General features: G+C 37.2%; 1 protein-coding gene and 1 long non-coding RNA gene across 2 annotated transcripts in view; one reads left to right on the forward strand and one right to left on the reverse strand.

Moving 5' to 3' along the window:
- The first annotated feature begins 237 nt into the window (after window positions 1-237).
- The window catches only part of LOC139940313 (pre-mRNA-splicing factor SLU7-like), a 28,752-nt gene continuing 8,225 nt past the window's right edge, over window positions 238-20,764 (forward strand). The window contains exons 1-15 of the mRNA XM_071936510.1: window positions 238-410; window positions 2,750-2,986; window positions 3,346-3,496; window positions 4,056-4,136; window positions 5,070-5,234; window positions 5,544-5,612; window positions 7,771-7,853; window positions 9,027-9,072; window positions 9,512-9,603; window positions 10,537-10,604; window positions 11,653-11,792; window positions 11,972-12,028; window positions 13,098-13,202; window positions 19,951-20,130; window positions 20,527-20,682. Coding sequence (XP_071792611.1) covers window positions 2,823-2,986; window positions 3,346-3,496; window positions 4,056-4,136; window positions 5,070-5,234; window positions 5,544-5,612; window positions 7,771-7,853; window positions 9,027-9,072; window positions 9,512-9,603; window positions 10,537-10,604; window positions 11,653-11,792; window positions 11,972-12,028; window positions 13,098-13,202; window positions 19,951-20,130; window positions 20,527-20,682 — 1,557 coding nt within the window. The 5' untranslated portion in view covers window positions 238-410; window positions 2,750-2,822. The remainder of the gene's footprint in view (window positions 411-2,749; window positions 2,987-3,345; window positions 3,497-4,055; window positions 4,137-5,069; window positions 5,235-5,543; window positions 5,613-7,770; window positions 7,854-9,026; window positions 9,073-9,511; window positions 9,604-10,536; window positions 10,605-11,652; window positions 11,793-11,971; window positions 12,029-13,097; window positions 13,203-19,950; window positions 20,131-20,526; window positions 20,683-20,764) is intronic.
- LOC139941153 (uncharacterized) lies at window positions 15,977-19,493 on the reverse strand. The gene is made up of 3 exons (XR_011786543.1): window positions 18,863-19,493; window positions 18,040-18,152; window positions 15,977-17,586 (listed from the first exon to the last, which is right to left on the reverse strand). It is a non-coding gene; the product is annotated as an uncharacterized lncRNA (long non-coding RNA).

The following is a 20,764-nucleotide window of genomic DNA, read 5'->3' on the forward strand; positions in this document are numbered from 1 at the left end:
TGAAGGATTATTCTAAACGGGGAAAGAAAGCCTGAATTCCCCCACCGTTACCGGCCGTGTAGCCGTAGCCGCCAATTCGGAAACGGCCTTAAATTCGACAGAGCCTAGTCGGAGATTTTTGGGTCTGGGAACCAGACTACTATTATTATAGACCTTTTCGCAAATACTGGGGCGCGCGCGTAAAGCTTGGAATTAGATGCATTGTGGTCTAGCTGGTAGCAAAATTGAAAATACCGCCCTCTATTAATGGAAGTACTTGTATTGCTGGATACTTGGCCATAATTTCCCACTCGTCTCACATCGCATCAAACTGCATAAAAAACCTGTCGCCGAATGTGGCCCTGTATTCTATAGTTACTCCGAACATCTAAACATCGAAAGGCTTCGTTATTTATATTAACATGTTACAGGTAACGTGAACATTTATTGATAATGTTTTACCTTCTACACAATTTAACATGTTTTTGGAAGGTCATACCATTAATATAATATAATATCGTGTTCTGTGTTCAGAATCAGATGGAATGCATCAATGGTGGTATTTATTTTGAATTTGTAATTAAATTGTATTGCGTATGATGTTGACTTGAAGACATAGTTAGCTGAGAGGGTCGTTGATGAAGATGAGAAACAGAAGTGGTCCTTAGGGTAGGGGTCATACAGAACTAAGATTAGGCAGTTTCATCAAGTTGATTTCACGTGTACCAAAACACACACACACACAGCCCCGAAAAAAAAGAACGAAATGTATTAAATCATAACTCACATTTTGTACAACTCACAACTATAAGACTTGACAGCAGGTAGGAGCATTCTCTCCTCGTGCTTACATTTCAAAGAATTTTGAAATCGGATGAATAGTTTCGGAGATATTGTAAAAAATAGAGAGCAACGACAGAAACCGGATGCTTGGCCTTGCGTGTAGCGCCCATTCATTTGTGCATGACGTCACCTTTGAACCCCGTGGACAACAGATTTCGGACATCTTCGGAAAGCGCCGTAGAAGCCCGAAGAGGTTTTTTTTCGATGAGGGAGCACATGTTTACACAAAATGAGATAACGATTACATCATCGTGTAGCCGATAAAATTCCGCACATGGTACGTCGCATAGCTTTTACCATGAAAACCTATTTTTGTCGGCGTTTTCCGTTTTTTGAATCAAGATTTCTTCCAGAGATAATTATCAAAATTGAATGCGACTTTGTCAGTGCTAATTCCCATACTTTTAAGATTAACTTGTACAAATTTGGTGTAATTTGATTATGTATTCTTCTCCCTCCGAGAGGTTTTGTTCAACCATTTCTTGCAAAGTTGTTCTTAATACGCACGAATGTACATGTACGTCGCACAGTCTGTAAACCTCCCCATTGGTAGAGGGCGCTCGTTATATAGTGCGCCCTCTTTTGCCATAGGCTGTGAGTTAAACTTGGCCGTGGCCGATATGAAGAAAAACATAACAATTGAACTTGAACACAGGTACGTTTTTTGCACGATCCACGCTCATTAAAAACGGTATATCTCTGCAACCAAACATCCGATTTCAAAATTTTAAATTAAGCTTGGTCGATATCGATTTATTTTAATCACGATATATCGCCGACAATATATCGCGATATTCGATATAATCGCGATTAATGAAATTTGACATCATCAGTCTTAAAACTCCAAGTGAAAGTTGTAGAAGAGACAGTCATAGCATAAGAGAGGTGTTCTAATGACCTGTTCTTCTGGTTTTACTCCAAACCTATGTGGTGCAAGATGTCTCAGGTAGCAAATACATCGTGATTTTTTATTGATATATCGATATATATATAACAGAGTTTCCTACATGGTGGGACAAATAAAAATTTAATTGAATTGAATTGAATTGAATTGAATCGGGATATATCGCGATATACCGCGATATATCGCGATATATCGATATTTCGATTAAAAGCAACTCCATCCGATATAGAAATCGTTTCCAAATTAATATCGCGATACTCGATAATATCGTGATATCGCCCAAGCTTATTTTAAATTGATTTTTACTCCTGATAATACACCTTAACAGACCACATCTTGTCAGAGAAAAAATCACCTGCATTTAATTTCACTGAAACTGCCTACTAAGATGAGCTTCTTTCTGCTTGTGCTATGAATGATCTCCACAGATAGCCGAGAAAAGTTTCTGTATCCATCAACTTGCAAGCTGCAACCAGCAGTGCCATCGTGACCACTTTTTAATTTTTTTACATGCTATTTCTTTCTAATCTTGCCTAAAATGAGATATTCCTTTAGGTCAAAATTATCTTAGGATACGGAAAGTAAAAGATGAATGGCTAAGAAGAGTATTTAGACTAACTAAGAATAAGATTTAAAAAGAATTTTTAAAACTATGCATTGTACAAATCCTTAATTTTTATTGGAGTGTCAGTATGTTATGTATGTGAAAATCATAGTATGTCACTACCTGGTCAGCTGGTAATCAGATGATCTCAGACTCGGCATGTTCCTTCACATGATCTCAGCATAGAGTAAGGAAATATTTAATAATCGGGACAGCAAAACAATATTATTGATAAAACTGTCAGTGGTTGTACATGGAATTATGAAATCTCACCCAGTTACAGCACGATGTCATGTGTGGATCTGGATGTTACTGTACAATCGCCTGGAGGGGCTATCACAAACAGGAGCATGTGCATAGGCTGAAGAGAACTTTCTGTTTTGTATGTAATCAATAATAACAACCTTTATTTCTCAAAGTGAACATGTGATGGTTGCCATCAGAAAGACATCGCAGCAGTTAGCCAGGCGAGTGTAACCGACTGCCAACAGAATGTCAATGCAAGGGTCCAGTGTGCTGCCGTCGGCAGCGGCGACCACCATTAGTACATCAGAGCCTTCTCAGCAGTCTAAGCGAGAAGACTGGAGGAAAGCTAAAGAACTAGAAGAGGCAAGGAAAGCTGGTACGGCCCCTGCACTCACAGATGAAGAAGGAAGGTTGGTATTATAAGACAGCTGACAACATTTCTTTGGATCATGTAATTTTACTGTTTACAAACTGCTGTACTAGGCGTACTATAGTAGTCTTGCCAGTATAACCAACAAAACACTTTTGGCATGAATATTGGCTCTGAAAAGAGTTGTTGGTATGGTCTTGACGTTTCAAACAGTGTACCCTACCTAAAGCCCTTCTAAGTTCATTTTGAAAAAGAAAAAAAAACACCCCAGAGTACACTGTTCTTAACAGGGGCAATGGCGGCCATGTTCTCTGCGGCCTGCGTGTACATATAATTCCTTGCCTGTTTTAATTTGTAACAGATTTGTCACTAACACATTCTGTTTCCCCTTGACAACAGAGACATTAACCCTCATATTCCGCAGTACATATCGACTGTTCCATGGTATGTAGGATACGGTCAGCCCACTCTGAAGCATCAGAGACCCCAAGCTGAGAAGGAGAAGGAATTCTCCAACATCACCTCATGGTACAAGAAAGGAGTAAAGGAGGTATGTATAAGCCCATGGTTATGGGTTCGAATCCCCCAGCTAACCGCTGATTTGACAATGACTAGAATAAATATTGTCGTCTAGTTACTGAATCACAATTTCTTGATATGTGCAATTCATAATCATAGATTTTAAGCCAATGTGTGTATGAGAGAGATTGGCTGTTGCCAGCTTGGTGTTTATATATCCCCTTGTGAGGGTTTACAGAGTTCCCTTGGCGGGGAAGATCCTTCAAACAAACAAAGGACTGCAGGCCTGTGGCTAGTGATTTTAGCATCAGGCCAATGATTTTCATTTCTAGATTCAATGCAGATTGTTCAATGCAGTAGATGATTGAAAGCAGGCCTCCTATTTTAATCCGATGTTGACATTTGTTTTCCCCCCTCGGATAAAATAAGTTGAAATAGGCTAATATTAATTAACCCTCAAGATCCCATTGAAGCCTGTACCATACGCGTAGGGCAGCCCCTCGACTTTCAAACCTCTCTAAGGGTCACATGTAATGCCTTGTTTGATGCCTAAACTTTGAAAGCTGTTTTTCTTTTCTTGTTTTCCACAGGGAAATCTTGCAACTAAATACCGAAAAGGTGCCTGTGAAAACTGCGGAGCAGTAACACATAAGAAGAAAGATTGTGTTGAGGTATTTACAGATTTCTCCTTTATATGTTTTCTGACACTTACAGGCCTGTTTTTTCACAAATTCACCACTATTTTCAGTGGTTATAGACTATCGAAAAAACCCTTTTTGGCTATGAAAGTCGCCATCTTGTGGGGCAAACTGTATGCGCGTCCAAACGCGTACATCAATGAAGCACGCATCAAGCAGCAATTCCGGTATGATTTCTACAGCACATGCACGCACACACCCACGCACAAGCGCACAGACGCCATGTTGTAGGGAATATATTTGAACGGTGACGTCATATTCAATATGGTCTATTGTGCCTAAAAAACAAAAACATGTTTTGGTTTCCTGTTACATTCTGTAACATTATAAATGCCCATTACTATTATTATTTTAATTTTTTTAATTTTTTGTATTCATCTTTTTATTTGCAAGACAGAAAAAACAAAAACAACAACTCTAAAAAAAAGACAGGCAAACAAGGACAAAGGACAAATGAAACGGAAGAACAGCTGGAGCTTAGAGCCTATTATTATATACATTAATTTGTTCTACTCTTATCAGCTGCTAGTCCTGCATAAAACAGATCCACCTGGAAGATCTCCAAAACTTATACGATTCTTTGCATCTGGCTATTAACTGGACCCAATTTCATTGAGCTGCTAAGCATAAAAATTTGCTTAGCATGAAATTTCTTCCTTGATAAAAACAGGATTACCAACCAAATTTCCATTTGTTGCATACTGCTTGTTACTGGTATTCAGCTGTTGTTTGCTTATCCTGAAAATCATGTGGAAATTTGATTGGTAATCCTGTTTTTATCAAGGAAGAAAATAACATTAGTTCAATTTACAAGTGAATTATAAATCATGCAGTACCTTGAACAAATCAAAACATATTCTTCAATTATTACATGTAGTATTATTAATATTATCTTCACTTTTACAGAGACCTCGTAAAATTGGGGCTAAGTTTACCGGCGACCAGATTGCTCCAGATGAGCATGCTCAGCCGAACCTTGACTTTGATTACGACGGAAAACGAGACCGATGGAACGGATACAACCCGGAGGAGTATGAAGCCGTGTGGGACGAGTATGCCAAGATTGAAGAGGTAAGTACAGAATTACTTTAAAGGTTTGAAGGCAGTGGACACTAATGGTAATTACTCAAAATAATTGTTAGCATAAAATTTACTTTGTAACAATCAATGGAGAGCTGTTGATAGTATAAAACATTGTGAGAAACGGCTCCCTCTGAAGTAAAGTTGTCTTTCGAGAAAGAAGTAATTTTCCATGAATTTGATTTCGAGACCTCAGAATATTCTCTCTTGTGAAATGTTTGACTTTTTTATTATTAACATGATCTGTTAAATTTGGGTAAAGCCAAAATTAATCTTAAATTTGTGTTTTCTTTTGGTCAGGCAAAGAAACAGCTGAAGTCTCAGCAACTTCAGGAAATGGCAGTGGGGGAGTTGACTACAGAAAGATTGGTAAGTGTAGAACTTTTATTTTGTAGGTTGGCAAACATTTTCATGTGAAAAATACTTAAAGCCATTGCACACTTTCGGAACAGAAAAAAAATTAAAAGTTCACAGATTTTTAAATAACCTACAGGGTTTACAGAAGGTAGTTGTGAAAGACTTCTCTTGAAATATTATTCCATGAAATGCTTTACTTTTTGATAAAACAATTACCAATACTCGATATCTAGAATAACAAATTTATTTTAAACACATGTCATAACACGGCGAAACGTGCGGAAACAAGGGTGGGTTTTCCCGTTATTTTCTCCCGACTCCGATGACCAATTGAGCCTAAATTTTCACAGGTTTGTTATTTTATATATCAGTTGTGATACATGAAGTGTGGGCCTTGGACAATACTGTTTACCGAAAGTGTCCAATGGCTTTAAAATGCAACAAAGCGTTGTTCAATAATAATGTTGCACCTTTTCATGTGATGAAATCTTATTAGTTCTCATGAATTTGCAAAGTTCATTGTTAAATAAATGTCAAAACATTTAACACATACATGTACAGCAAGCAAAAAAAGCTGACTTATAAATACAGAGTTGTGTACATGCACCAAGTTAGGTTGTTATACCTCGGTAATAAATTGTGAAGTTTCATTGGTCGAAAACCAATTACGTGATGTGATACACAAAAAATCATACCATGGCTGCACAGCGCGGAGGGTAACATTAGTTTTGTTTACCGGTGTACATCACCTTGATCGTTCCCACCGTTGGTCGATTGCGTACGTGAAGAATCGTTTCTTCTTATTTGAACAACTGTTCATCTGCTATGCATACTCAGTCGTATTTGAAGATGACAACAGAGCTTGGAGAAGAACAATTATAATAATGTTACCAAGGTATAACAAAACAATTGTTGCACGCTGTGACGGGGGTCAATGGGTTTTGTACACCCTTGGGTTGGGGGCAAGTTGCTTCGCCTCGGGTACAATGTTCCACCTCAGGTGTACAAAACGCCATGGACCCTGTCACAGTGTGCAACAATAGACCGATCCATTATGCCCCGCCTCCTTACCAGTTGACCAATCACAGCTGCGAAACCCGATTACCGTTAGTGTAAAGATCACCAAACGGTTCAAATGGTGATCAGATTTCGCGGTTGTGATTGGTCAATGATAATTGGGCGTGGCTTAATGGATCGGTGTATTGTATAATAATGTTTAGCAGTCAAAAGTGCTCGGCACTTATGTCGTTCCAAGGGGCCAATGTCATTGAGCTGCTTAAGCAGAAAATATTGATTAACAATTGTCTTCTAAGCAGAAATGAGCAGGATACCAGTCACAATGTGTACTTGTGACATGGTAGTTTGGCTGGTAACCTAATTCTGGTAAGCGTAATTTTGTTGTGCTTTGCTACTTTTTGTGCTTAAGCAGCTCTATGAAATTAGGCCCAGATCTCAAACAATGTGTCGAAATTCACTATTATGCACCTGAGTTTGCTGTTTGTTATTTTTTTAGGTTTGGTTTCCTTTTCGGGCTTTCTAAACAAAGTTTAGTTGTTGACCTATTTTACTCTGTAATTATGTCCTTTTTTCATATATAGGGACAGAACAATGATAACTGATGGGTTAAACAAGACAAAATAAATAAGTAAATTTATCTTTCCAATTTATGTTTACTCGCTTGCACTTATTGTATATCTGCAATTCAGCACGCCAATGCAGCGGTGATTGCATGAGGTTGATACTATGATAGAGTTTGTCTGACAGTCCAAGTATGTTTACCAAAAGTGACATCACTTGTTTTTAAAAGTGATATTGGCCCACATGTTTATGCAAAGAGTAACATGATAAAAGATGACTGAACAATGTCAATGTCAAGCTATTCGAAACTCACTCCGTTGAGACCAATTATAAACTCACTCTGTGGTAGTCCCGGCCGATTTTCTACCTTCCGCTCAGGTAGTAGTTAAAAAGCTGGACATTTTTTTTTTTCGGAACTGAGAAGTCTCTCGAATTCTGAAAATCTACTCCGCGGAAGTAGAATATAAAGCAAGACGGTTCTGAAAAGAACACAATCTACCTGGCAAGTACATGTAGATTCACACATGATGTTACCACAGTCCAAATATATAATGTAATTTTTGTGTTTTTTATGATATTTCTGTAATTGCAGGAGAGAGACAGTGATAGTGATGCTGATGATGATAAGTATGCTGATGACTTTGACATGCCCGGAACAAACTTTGACAGCAAGAGGTAAATACAGGTTGCGTTCGATTAGCCTCCCTGTGTCGACCCCGTGGTGCTCATTCGGGTCAGCCCCTGACAAGAGCTATTTGAACGATCACTTACCCTCTCGTGGTGATGTCATGCACCTCGGGCCAGCCCCAAGTGACCCGTTTCACAAGCAGGGCACTTGGGGCTGACCTGGGTGAGCCCTTGGAATGACGTCAAAGCTATTTGAACATATCGGGGGCAGACCGGGTTCGACCCGGGTAAGCTAATCGAACGCACCATCAGATTCTTCAAATTGTTCTTAGATTTAAATTTTTTTTTTTAAACTGACTATTTATAATTTTAAGGTGTTTATGCTATTGTTTATGTTTGATGTTTTTTTTTTTATTGACCTAGGGTTTTTACTTCTTCATTGTGTGCTTTCACTGTATGGTTTTTATTTAATTTACTGTTTGTTTACTGATTTAATTGTTTACTCCATATTTTGTTTTGATATCCTGTATGGCATTTTGAAATTTTTATGTAAATTTGTATTTTGACTGACAAATCCATTTTGTCTTGTATATAACCGCCCATTATTTGAACATCAACGTTTACATTTTCAAACCGAGTTATGCTTTTATTCGGTTGTGTTATAGTTCATGTTATGTATTTTGTAGTGTGTTTTTATTTTGAGCTGATAGAGAATCCAACCCGATGTATGGCTGCTAATAAAATGATCCATCCCTTTAAAGGATTTGGGTACTTTTTCAAAATGTCCATAGATTTACATTAAACTTACAGGGTTTGAAGATAATGATAATGGAAAGCTTCCCTTCAAATTTACTAACTAAGGTTGTGTAGTTTTTGAGAAATGAGTAAAACAAGTCACAAAATAACTTTGGTCTCATGAGACCAAAATTATTTTAGCATGTGAAATTCCCTTAACCAGTTATGATATTATACCAAAACCATAGCATAACTGGTTAATACGTTTTTACATGCTAAAACTGAGACAAAAATTATTACTTTTACTCATTTCTCAAAAACTACAGCATCTCAGTAAGTAAAATTTCAAGGAAAGCTTTCTACTATCATAATCTTCAAACTGTGTAAGTTTAATGTAAATCTGTGGACATTCTGTTTTTGTTAGGAAAAAGTACATATACCCTTTTAACCACTGGATTAATTGACCACTGTTTGTTATCCGTGCAGACGTATCACAGTCCGCAACTTGAGAATCAGAGAAGACACAGCAAAGGTATGATATCGTCCTGTCAGTTTCATTTCTTAAAACCTTAAAGTGGAACGCTCGTACTACCTGTGATGGCCTAAAGTAAAGTTTGTCATTGTTTTTCCCATTTGCAATACCCAGAGCTAGTTGAATGTCATTGATAACCTAGACTGGACTATTCCATATATCCAAGGGGGGGGGTGGTCAGTTACTAGGGTTTGTATTAATTTTTTTAAGTCGTATTTTTAATGCTGCATTTGCATACATTCTGCTGATTACCTTTTTTGTATCTTTTTTTCATCTCATGTATCAATGCCTTGAAGACTTTTGGTGGACTTGTGCGCTGTACAAATTATTATTATTTTTATGAATTTTTTTAAAAGTAATTTTGGATAATTGATTCACCCATCTTTTAGTACTGGTTGTGCCTATAGTAATGACGGATGTATTTGTTCCCCCCTTGCAGTACTTGTACAACCTTAATCCCAACTCAGCCTACTACGATCCCAAGACTCGCTCCATGAGGGAGAACCCATTCTTGAACAAGACTGCAGAAGAGTAAGTAGTTTGTGTGTAGACGACAGGCAAGGGTTTAAAGGCAGTGGACACTATTGGTAATTACTCAAAATATTTGTTAGCATAAATCCTTTCTTGGTGACGAGTAATGGGAGAGGTTGATGGTATAAAACATTGTGAGAAACGGCTCACTCTGAAGTGCCATAGTTTTCGAGAAAGAAGTAATTTTCCACGAATTTGATTTTGAGACCTCAGGTTTAGAACTTGAGGTCTCGAAATCAACCATCTAAACGCACACAACTTCGTGTGACAAGGGTGTTTTTTTCTTTCAGTATTATCTCGCAACTTCGATGACCGATTAAGCTCAAATTTTCACAGGTTTGTTATTTTATGCATATATTGAGATACACCAACTGTGAAGGCTAGTCTTTGACAATTACCAATAGTGTCCACTGCCTTTAAAGACACTGGACACTATTGGTAATTGTCAAAGACCAGTCTTCGCAGTTGGTGTATCTCTACATATGCATAAAATAACAAACCTGTGAAAATTTGAACTCAATTAATTGTTCAGCAAAGTTGCTAGAAGATTCAAGACCTTAGTTGAGGTCTCGATTTCAATTCAATATTTTAGTGTGAAAATGCTTCTTTCTCAAAAACTACATTACTTCAGAGGAATCCGTTTCTCACAATGTTTTTAAACTATCAACAGCTCTCTATTGCTTGTTACCAAGTAAGTTTTTATGCTAACAATTATATTGAGTAATAAGTGTCTAGTGCAGTTAAGAGTATAGAGCCTTCCATATTCTAGTTTCAAATTGTACAACCTCACCAGTAAAGACTGCTTTTTCAAAACTGTATCTAAATTAAATTTGTAGAAAGTTTTCCAAGCTGTACATGTAATAAGACCACTTTGAGGTGACTTTTCTTCAAGTGTGAAAGGTACATCAACATTCTTTTTGTTTTCTTTCTTAGGTCAAAATTTGCTGGTGATAACTTTGTCAGAGCCGTGGGTGATACAAAGAAAATGGCCACAGCGCAGTGTGAGTACAATTCGTCATGTGTACCACAAACTGACCTAACTCATTCACAGTTTTTAAAAACGTGTTCGGAGAAAATCACGATTGAAGTTGCACTTCTTTTCTGAACTACTAAACTGCTGTTTCAGAGTCTGCTTACTAATTTTATTTTATTCTTTTATGACGAAAATACATCTAAATACCAATGTGTTTTCATCCCTAAAACTATTTCATTTAGTAATTAATTTTTAACAGATAGGTCACTTTGCGAAAATGAAAATTTGAGTTTTGCCTGCAGAGTGCTGTGTAAAACTAATGGAGAATAGAGACCTATCGAGATCGGTCACTTTGTGAAAATACTACGCTCCCCAGTTAGGTCACTTTGTGGTACGCAAAATTGTTAACGTTTTGCAAAATCTTATCCCTGTATAGTGTTTGCATGGGATGCGTCTGAGCTATGTTTCATGAATCTTAGCTTTTTGTAAAATCTTATCCCTGTATAGTGTTTGCATGGGATGCGTCTGAGCCATGTTTCATGAATCTTAGCTTTTTGTAAAATCTTATCCCTGTATAGTGTTTGCATGGGATGCGTCTGAGCCATGTTTCATGAATCTTAATGTTTTGTAAAATCTTATCCCTGTATAGTGTTTGCATGGGATGAGTCTGAGTCATGTTTCGTGAATCTTAATGTTTTGTAAAATCTTATCCCTGTATAGTGTTTGCATGGGAAGCGTCTGAGCCATGTTTCATGAATCTTAGCTTTTTGTAAAATCTTATCCCTGTATAGTGTTTGCATGGGATGCGTCTGAGCCATGTTTCATGAATCTTAATGTTTTGTAAAATCTTATCCCTGTATAGTGTTTGCATGGGATGAGTCTGAGTCATGTTTCGTGAATCTTAATGTTTTGTAAAATCTTATCCCTGTATAGTGTTTGCATGGGATGCGTCTGAGCCATTTTTCATGAATCTTAATGTTTTGTAAAATCTTATCCCTGTATAGTGTTTGCATGGGATGCGTCTGAGCCATTTTTTCATGAATCTTAATGTTTTGTAAAATCTTATCCCTGTATAGTGTTTGCATGGGATGCGTCTGAGAGAGGTACAGATGTTCACCTACAGGCAGAACCTACCAAACTAGAGTTACTTCACCAAGAGTTTGCCGTCAAGAAAGACGACTTCAAAGCCAACCAGAAAGGAAGCGTCTTGGAACGGGTAAGAACTGAAAAAAACCATTATATGCCATGCTTTGCTGTTTGTTGATTTCCGAGCTACCTGTAGTTTTAATGTTTTTAGACTCACAAACCAAAGTGAATTTCGCTGGATATATATGTGTCACAATAAAACAGACTATTGACTATTGAACAATGAGATTTCTTTAATTTGTCTTTCAGTACGGTGGAGCTGAGCATCTCAATGCACCAGCTAGAGAGCTTCTACTGGCACAGACGGTAATATTGGCATCTCTTTTTTCTTCATATTTTGTAATTCATTATATGTTTTATACTAATAATACCATGCAGTTATACAGTGTTTAACCTCACCCGACTGCTCAAAATACTCATTATCTTTATGACATGTATTCAGAACTGCACATTATTTTTGAGACCAGAAAAGTTGTAATTAAATAGCTGGAAAGGTCCAAAGCCTACACCAAGGTATGCCCTTGCACTCAATAAAATGTGCAAACTTTTTTTTCCAATGACCAAATATCATGCTTGTAAATTTAACGATTGATTGGTTGATATTGAATAGTTGATTGATTGATTGATTGATTCATTGATTGATTCATTGATTGGCATTTAATCTGGTCTCAGTGACCACTACCTCTGTAGTGACCTGAAATTTGAGGTATTTTTCTCTTTTACCATCTTGCTTACAAGCAAGTGCAATACATCGCCAATATTGTATTTTTAATTGTCTATAGAATTTACATTTATTTAATCTCTGTATTTTGATTTGCTCACCTTTTTAACTATACATAATACACTTCCATGTTTTCTTTTGCTGTTGTCTCTGTGTGTTTGTTTTATTTTAATGTGCCATCAAAGGTCTCCATTTAGAGGGCCTGTGTGCCTGTTCAGGGTTTCCCTTTTGCACTACAATGTATTTTGATGTTTGTGCAATAAAGGTAATAAACTAAACTAACCCTTCACCAGATTTGTGTACAAAACATAGCTGCTAAATAGTAAGTAGGATTTGAAACTTTGCATGGTGGAAATACAAAATACTAGTGGTTTGCGGTAACACCACGTAATGATAACCTCTAAATGAGTTGGGTGGTTCTGAAAAGAACCGTTGGTTTCAACTCAACGTTTCGATCAGTATGCTCTGATTGTCTTCTGAAGGAAAAAAGAATGCGATCAGAGCATACTGAACGAAAAGGGGAGTTGAAACCAACGGTTCTTTTTAGAACCATTCCAACTCATAAAGAGATTACTGCAAACCTTACTATATTGCTAATTAGTAATCAACTTAAAGACCTTGTATTGATTTGTGATGTTGTTTTACGATCTTCAGGAGGACTATGTTGAATACTCAAAACATGGGAACGTCATCAAAGGTCAGGAGAGGGCAAAGGTCAAGTCTAAGTACCAAGAAGACATTTATAATAACAACCATACGGTGAGTAACAGAAAACTACAAATATTCGAGCCTCGATGTTTTGTTTTTCAAAGGGCAAGGGCAACAAGGCATTTTCTCCTTGGTAAAGGGCACCCTATGAGGAAATTGTAAATTTCTACCGGAAAATTTCAGGGGCACCAAGGCAATGACCAGGGGGCATGGAGGCAATCGTCTTCGTTGGCTTCTGTGAAGTATTGGGCCTGAATATTGTTTACAAGGGAAATCTTTCCAAGAGCCTGCACTGGCTAATGGTAGAATAAAAATTCTTTTTAAAATCTTGCTGCTTGTCTTTACCCACTTGGCTCCAATATCTCACACATACATATTTTCATCAAAGAACCTGTCTGAAACAGTTGGGAGATGATACCTTTTCTATCCTCGAGGATTTGGAATACAAGACAATTTCCTTGAAATAGCCGTTTTCAAAACTTTGTTTTGGTTTTTTTTTTTAGAGAGAGAGATAGCTTACTGGACAATACTACCAATGTATGAGCAATGACCGTTGAATTGGCTCCTTATATATTTTATGATGACTAATATTGATTTATTGACTGATTGACTGATTGATTGATTAACCCTGCTATGTATTTTGCAAAGTGTCATTCCTCTAGAAATCTTTGGTCCTCCAATTCTTTTTCCCTTTTGTTCTTAAAACTCCTACCTTATGGTTCATTCACAAATGCTGGATCTTCAATCTGGAACAAACTCTCTCAAATTATTCATAATATTTCCGATGTACACAAGTTCAAAGTTGCTCTTTAACTCATAGTGTTGTTGCTTTCCATTGTTAATTATTGTATGTTTGCTCTAATTATTATTGTATTTTCTTTTCACTGGATAGTCTAGCATTGTTTTGTTTACACTGATTCTACGCCTTGAACATCTCTTATATTATTATGGCGCATTACAAATGCCTATTATAATTATTGTTATTATTGTGAAGCCAAAGTGTTTCACTTTCCCAAACCGTTTACACGCTACACTGACCATGCATGGTTGTGCACACTTTTGTCTGAAAGTAAAGCTGTAGAGTAAGTACAAAGGTTCTGGCAAGTGTGCTGAATGGATTTGTGATTGGATTCAAACTATTGATTGAATTGATTCATTGATTGATTATTGCTTTATTGCTTTATGGAATGATTAATTGGCTGATTGATTGATTGATTGATTGATTGATTGATTGATTGATTGATTGATTGATTGATTTATTGATTGATTTTTTTCTTATTAATTTATTGACTTATATCTAGATTGTCTAGTTTGTATCCTATTCACTTGGTCTACTTTGTTTAACAGTTATTCATTTAATTATTGCCTATATATTTCATATTTCATTATTTCTTATTTGTTTTTTGTCTCTGTCTACTTTGTTGAACTGCTGTATGTTTAACTAATTGTCAGTTATTAGTTCTTTATTCTACAATTAGTGTTGTTTATCTTGTTTTGTTTTGTTTTGTTGTAACTGGCACATCTATCACAAGCCTCGGCTTTAAAGGTGGACTATAACAGATTATTGATATAGCCAATATTACTATTTTTGTACAAGAAATGTAAAATAAGGACTGATATTTTAGTAGTATTCAATAAAACCTTTACCTTCATGCAAAAAAAACACGAATTCGCGCGGCGTACTCCGACCCAGAAAACTCAGTTTCGGCAAAAGCCGGTGACCCACGAACCATTCACACACAGTGTGTGACGTCACACCACGTACCGAAGCTCTGTACACAGTGTGTCAGGTCGATCGTGTGCGTGCATTTTACATGTACATTGAATGTGGAATAACATCGGACACTATAGGCTGCATTTTTTTTTGACACAAAAAAACAGTGAAACTGTCCGATGGCAGCGGGTCTCGGGAAAACCACAGTATAGATGAGGAAAAGGCATTTTAGGGAGGCACTTCAGAGGAAAGTGAGGGCTCTAGCGATAAGGGGAGCTCACCGGACGAGAGAGAAGCCGAAGACGTGTTATGAGTACATGTAGTTAACCAGCCCGGGGCAATGATCGTCAGGCCGAAGACGATGAGCCAAACCCTGATGATCGACGGCTAAAGACAGACTGGTAAGGCCACAAAACGTTTCATGAATTATACTGAATGATGCTTCGTTTGATCAGTTTATTTCTGCTCCCAAAAATAGTTGAAGGCTATCCTTGACTAAATTAAAACATGAACGAACATGATGGACAAGGTTTATTGTTTACCTCCATTCACGTTATAATACATGTATGTGAACAACACATGCACTGACTTGGGCAGTATAGAAATGTGAGGGGAGGGGTAATTTTTGTCTTGCGTTTTATACTTTGTTGGCAAAATTCATACATTATCAATTTAAACTGATATTGTAGATAACCTATGTTGTTGTTTTTCTCCACCAAGTAACTGCATGGTGGTTGACACATGTGCATCTACACAAATATCTCATGTACATGTATGTAACTGCTACTTTGGATTATGATTGCCTTCTGGCATGGGTATAGTTTTAAAGCAATTCAGGTACACACATGCAATATTAACACTTCACCATGCAAACCACAAATCTGTTGTTAATAATTTTGTATGAATTCTTTTGTTAATAATTTTGTATGAATTCTTTTGTTTTGTTTTACAGAAAACACTGCAATGATGATTATCAGCAAGTGGTGAGCTTAGGACTATCTTGTCCGTTCAACCGCTGCCACTGACATCATGTTTGATGGCAGCAACACGAAGGACGTTTCCAAACCCTCGTGTACAGTACAGTGGAAGGATTTTCGTATCCACCAACGGATTAGGCAGCTTTGCTTTGGTTTATTTGTCTTCAGTCGTAACAATTTTCCAAGTTATAATGATCCGGAGGGAGTGAGAAATAATTTGATAAGCCATAATAATTTACGTATAAATGTACATGTATATTATTTCATTTTGTTTCTTTCAGATGGGTGGGTGGTTCAAATTGATTAATTTAATTTGAACCACCCACCCCTCTGAAAGACACAAAATGTAAATTACTATGGCTTATAAAATTAGGTGTGTGGTTCAAATTGATTAATTTAGCACTTATGTGCAATAAACTTGTCCCCTGTTGTCAACAATACACTATGATTAACATGGTAACAACATTCAACTTGGTTAGCAGAAATATAAAAACAAAACAAAAAATAGAAGCCATGTACACCTCCATAATAACGACAACACTAAAACTGTATGTATTTGCAAACGACAATAGTTTATTTTTGAGTTTAAAATATCAAAATTGAAAAAAGGTTGCCTAGTGATAGCGAAATCATCTGAACATTCCGTCATCAAAAAAAGTTAACTATACAACCCTGTCAACGCCCCTACCCCCAAAAAAAGAAAACCTAAGCCATGTTATGTACCTAGTTAGCTGTGGTTCTCTTTGTAAATTGTAAATTAAGTTGTACATTAAAAGAATATAATAAAATCATTGTGTACAGACCATGTCATTCTGTTTTTAAACAAAGTTGATTGTACTACCCTGGTTACCCCCCCCCCAAAAAAAAATATATATATAAAAAATAAAATAAAAACCCACATCAATGTGTACAAGCTAGGGCCCAATTTCATGGATCTGCTTACTGTAAACAAAGAATCGACACTTGCGGAAGCAGGAAATTCTGTGCTTACGTCAAGCGTGTTTCACAGGTTACCAGCAAATTTTGGCTTTTGCGGGTCATGGGTGCATACTTGGTTTATACCAAGCATTCTACGCTTACAAAGTATTAAGCGCAGAAATTTAGCCTTTGGACGTAAGCAGAGAACCGTGACCATAGCGCACATTTTGGTGGTGAACAGATCCATGAAATTGGGCATAGGTCATTCTTTCTTTAAACAAAGTTGATTTTACTACCATGGACCCCCCCCCCCCTACCAAAAAAAAAGCACCAAAAAATCAATGTGTACAGGCTAGCTAGGGCCCAGTTTCATGGATCTGCATACTGTAAACAAAGAATCGGCACTTGCGAAAGCAGGGAATTCTGTACTTACATCAAGCGCGTTTCACAGGTTACCAGCGAATTTTGGCTTTTGCCGGTCATGGGTGCATAGTTGGTTTATACCAGGCATTCTACGCTTACAAAGTAAGCTCAGAAATTTAGCGTTTGGACGTAAGCAGAGAACGGTGATCATAAGCGCAGAATTTGGTGATGAACAGATCCATGAAACTGGACACAGGTCATTCTTTCTTCAAACAAAGTTGAACCCACTACCTTTGAACCCCCACCCCCCCCCCCAAAAAAAAGCTGTTGCATCCTTTTCCGGCTGGTGAAGGTTGATGTCAATGACACGGGGGTTACACATCAGCTGCGGATGGAGTTGTTTTTGTGTCTTGTCACCCTGCTGACAATGAACAAGTGCATTGTGCATGCATTCTATGCGTATCTGTTTAATGAAAAATAAAAAACAAAACCAAATAATCGTTATGTGGGATTTCTTGAAAATTTACAAGGCAGAAATACAATCACAGAAGGTTTGACATAACACCATGTACTGACAATCTCTCTTTGAGTTTGCGTAGTTTTGAAAAGAACCTTACAGGAGTTAACGCAAAACCAGTACAAAAGGAGTCCACATGCAACAAAACCAAGGGGGCAGGTTTTCTTTATGTCTGATAGAAAACATGACCTCCAACCACCCCCCTCCCCCAGATCTACACCTAGTACAAAACTGTTCAGGTACAGATCGGGGTGGGGGGGGGGGGGTTTGCGATTCAACACCCCATCCCCTCCCCCCCCCCCTCCACCGTGAACAGTTTTCAAAGGGGCAGCTGAAAAACTAAAAATGAAGAAATCATCTGATCCTCTGAAAATTTGCATGCATAGGCCTACTACTTACCTAAAGTGCTATTGAGAATCTTAGGTCTCCATTTCTAGTTCTGGCTAGCATGTCTTCGTACTGCATTGTCTTTGTCCTGCATTCTCATTGTAGTGTAGAGCTGCGAGTTATTTCTGTACAAAAAAATATAAAAACAAAAAATAAATAAACAAAAAAACTAGTGCTGAAAAAGAACTGGCCTTATTTTACAAATGCAAATATAGTAAACACTCCATAATTAACCGTGCCAAGCCAATAAACACAGCTATAGGAAAACTTTAGACTAAACTTCTCTGGAATTGGTAATTCCTGAATTAGGAGAGAAAAATTCTGAATGACCATGGACGGGCAATTATATGGATGGGAGTTTGAACATATTTTTGAGCTGTGCCTTAAAAAAAAAGCAAACAATTCTTAGGCAGCTTTGGCAAAAACAATGTCCAGCAATCCAGTATAGACCAATATAAATACATGTCAGCGAGGCAATAAACTGTTAACTGTAACAATCAACTTTTTTAATGGATTAATATAGTGTTCACACATGGTTGAACATGCCAGAAAGTGTAAACCAGGGCATAAACATGCCTAAAGCACTTGGGTGGCTACATGGATTCATCACTCAACAGAGTCAATACACTATGTAGCTATTTTATGGTAGTCGGGTCAGATTCAGAGCATGCACATCGTGTCATTTGACAACAAGATGATTGTTCCTTGCATGAAAAGGGTAGAGATTGTTTACTATTTTTCTGATTACAATTACATGTACATGTATTGGGCCTGAATTAATAATGGAGATAGTTTCTCAGTAGTAGATTTTTAAAAATTATTAACAAGTATTTACCAGGCTTTTCTCTCTCTCTTTTCTGTAATGCCACTTGATTCTTTTGCTGTTCCACGGCCACTTGCGACCAGGGCCACGGCAGAGGGACCCCGCCGACGTCGTAACATGCACAAGCAGCACTGGCTGGGGCCTGGTGGTAGAAGATCCCCCTGAATTCTCTCGATGCTTAGAGGTTTAAATTTCGGAATCGATCCAGGCTTCTTACACAAACTTTGAAACTTCTAGTGCATCCACAAACAACCAAATAGTCGGCAGTATTTATAGCTGATACATTAGAAACAAAAAGCTTCGTAGCACACACGCACGCCTATAGTGTGGATGAAAACGCATACACAACACACGGAGTAACATGGCGTAATCTTTGTTTACTCTCGTTGCTTCATGGGTATGACATCACCATTTTTTGACCGCGTTCATGACGTCCGCTGGTTTACAAATCCGCTTTGATTTCAGTGTTGGTTTAATAGCCGGGAACCAGTCCAGGGCGGGAAATTTCAAAATCGAAGAATCGAGGTCAAATTTTTTCGGTCAAATTGTAGCAAAATTATTTGGAGAAAAACATGACCACAACAATGAATTGATAGCTGAACACAACATAAACAAGTTCTGATAGTGATTTTAATGTAGGAGTACCGTTATAGTCCATCTTTAAGGAGGATGCCTCCATGTGACAATGGGAAAACAAAATAATGTTATATTGAATTGAATTGATGTGTCTTTAACTTATCTTCCATCAGTCTCTGTACAGTTTAAAACTTTGTAAGATAATTTTATGTTCTAATCAATGGAAAGGGGTAAATGCAGCGATAAATTTCTTTGTTGGTTTGGTATTCTTTGATAGTTTTAAGATTTAAAGGCCTTTATTTATTGTTGACGGTTTTCTTAAAATATTTAATACATTTTTTTTCCTCGCTGTTAAATTGTATGTGTAAGTCTATAACTGTATTTTTAAGTGTTTTGGAGATTTTATCAAGTGTAAGACATGTAAATATTTCATTTTTATCTTTTAAATGGACAATAAGTTAAAATTTAATTTATTTACTTTTTTTATTGAGTGATTAAAATATCTTGACTTGTGGTCTCAACAGAGTGTTTGGGGGTCGTACTGGAAAGATTTCCGATGGGGATACAGCTGCTGTCACTCCACAGTCAGGGGGTCCTACTGCACAGGGCAAGCGGGGAAAGACGCTGCCCGTGGAAACATTAATGTACGTCAAGATGACATAGAAGAAGAAGACGAAGAAGAAGCACCCAAGTCTCTGGTTGAGGTGGGTTCCCCCTGTTTGCTATTTACTGTGATTTACTGGGTTTTTTTGTTTTTTGTTTTGGGGTTTTAATTTTGTGTTTAGTGTTTTCAATATTTTCTGTAGGATATTTGATAACATAGTAATGTAGGTTTCTTAACAGCCCCTTGCTCTATCTTGACAAGTGTCTGAACACTTAAGTCACCCTTTTCCTGTTATTGTTCCTTCTTTCTGTTTTTTATTGGTAGATATTTTTCATCCATTTTTTATTGTACTGCTTTTTAACGTTTGTATTACATTAGGTCGCAATTTAGCGGTATGCTGCTATGCTATTATTTATTAATCAAATCTATGTGTGCAAGGTTGTTTTACCATAAGCTTACGATTATGAGCAAACATTGCTTTTCTTTTATTAATCAGCAACACCGAGATAAACTTGAGAGAGAGCAAAAGAAGAGAGACAAGAAGAAGAAAAAGAAGAAGAAGAAGCGTCGACATCACAGCAGCAGTGAGGATAGTAACAGCGACAGCAATGAAGAAGATGAAGATGAAATTAAGAAGAAGAAACTTCTAGAGGTAAGTTTACAGAGGGGTTAAATAAACGTGTAGGTTAAAAAAAAGTTCTGTTGGAAATGTTCAATGTTGGAAACGGAGGTTG

The sequence above is a fragment of the Asterias amurensis genome, chromosome 8 (assembly GCF_032118995.1).
Source record: "Asterias amurensis chromosome 8, ASM3211899v1".
NCBI classification, from domain to species: Eukaryota; Metazoa; Echinodermata; class Asteroidea; order Forcipulatida; family Asteriidae; genus Asterias; species Asterias amurensis.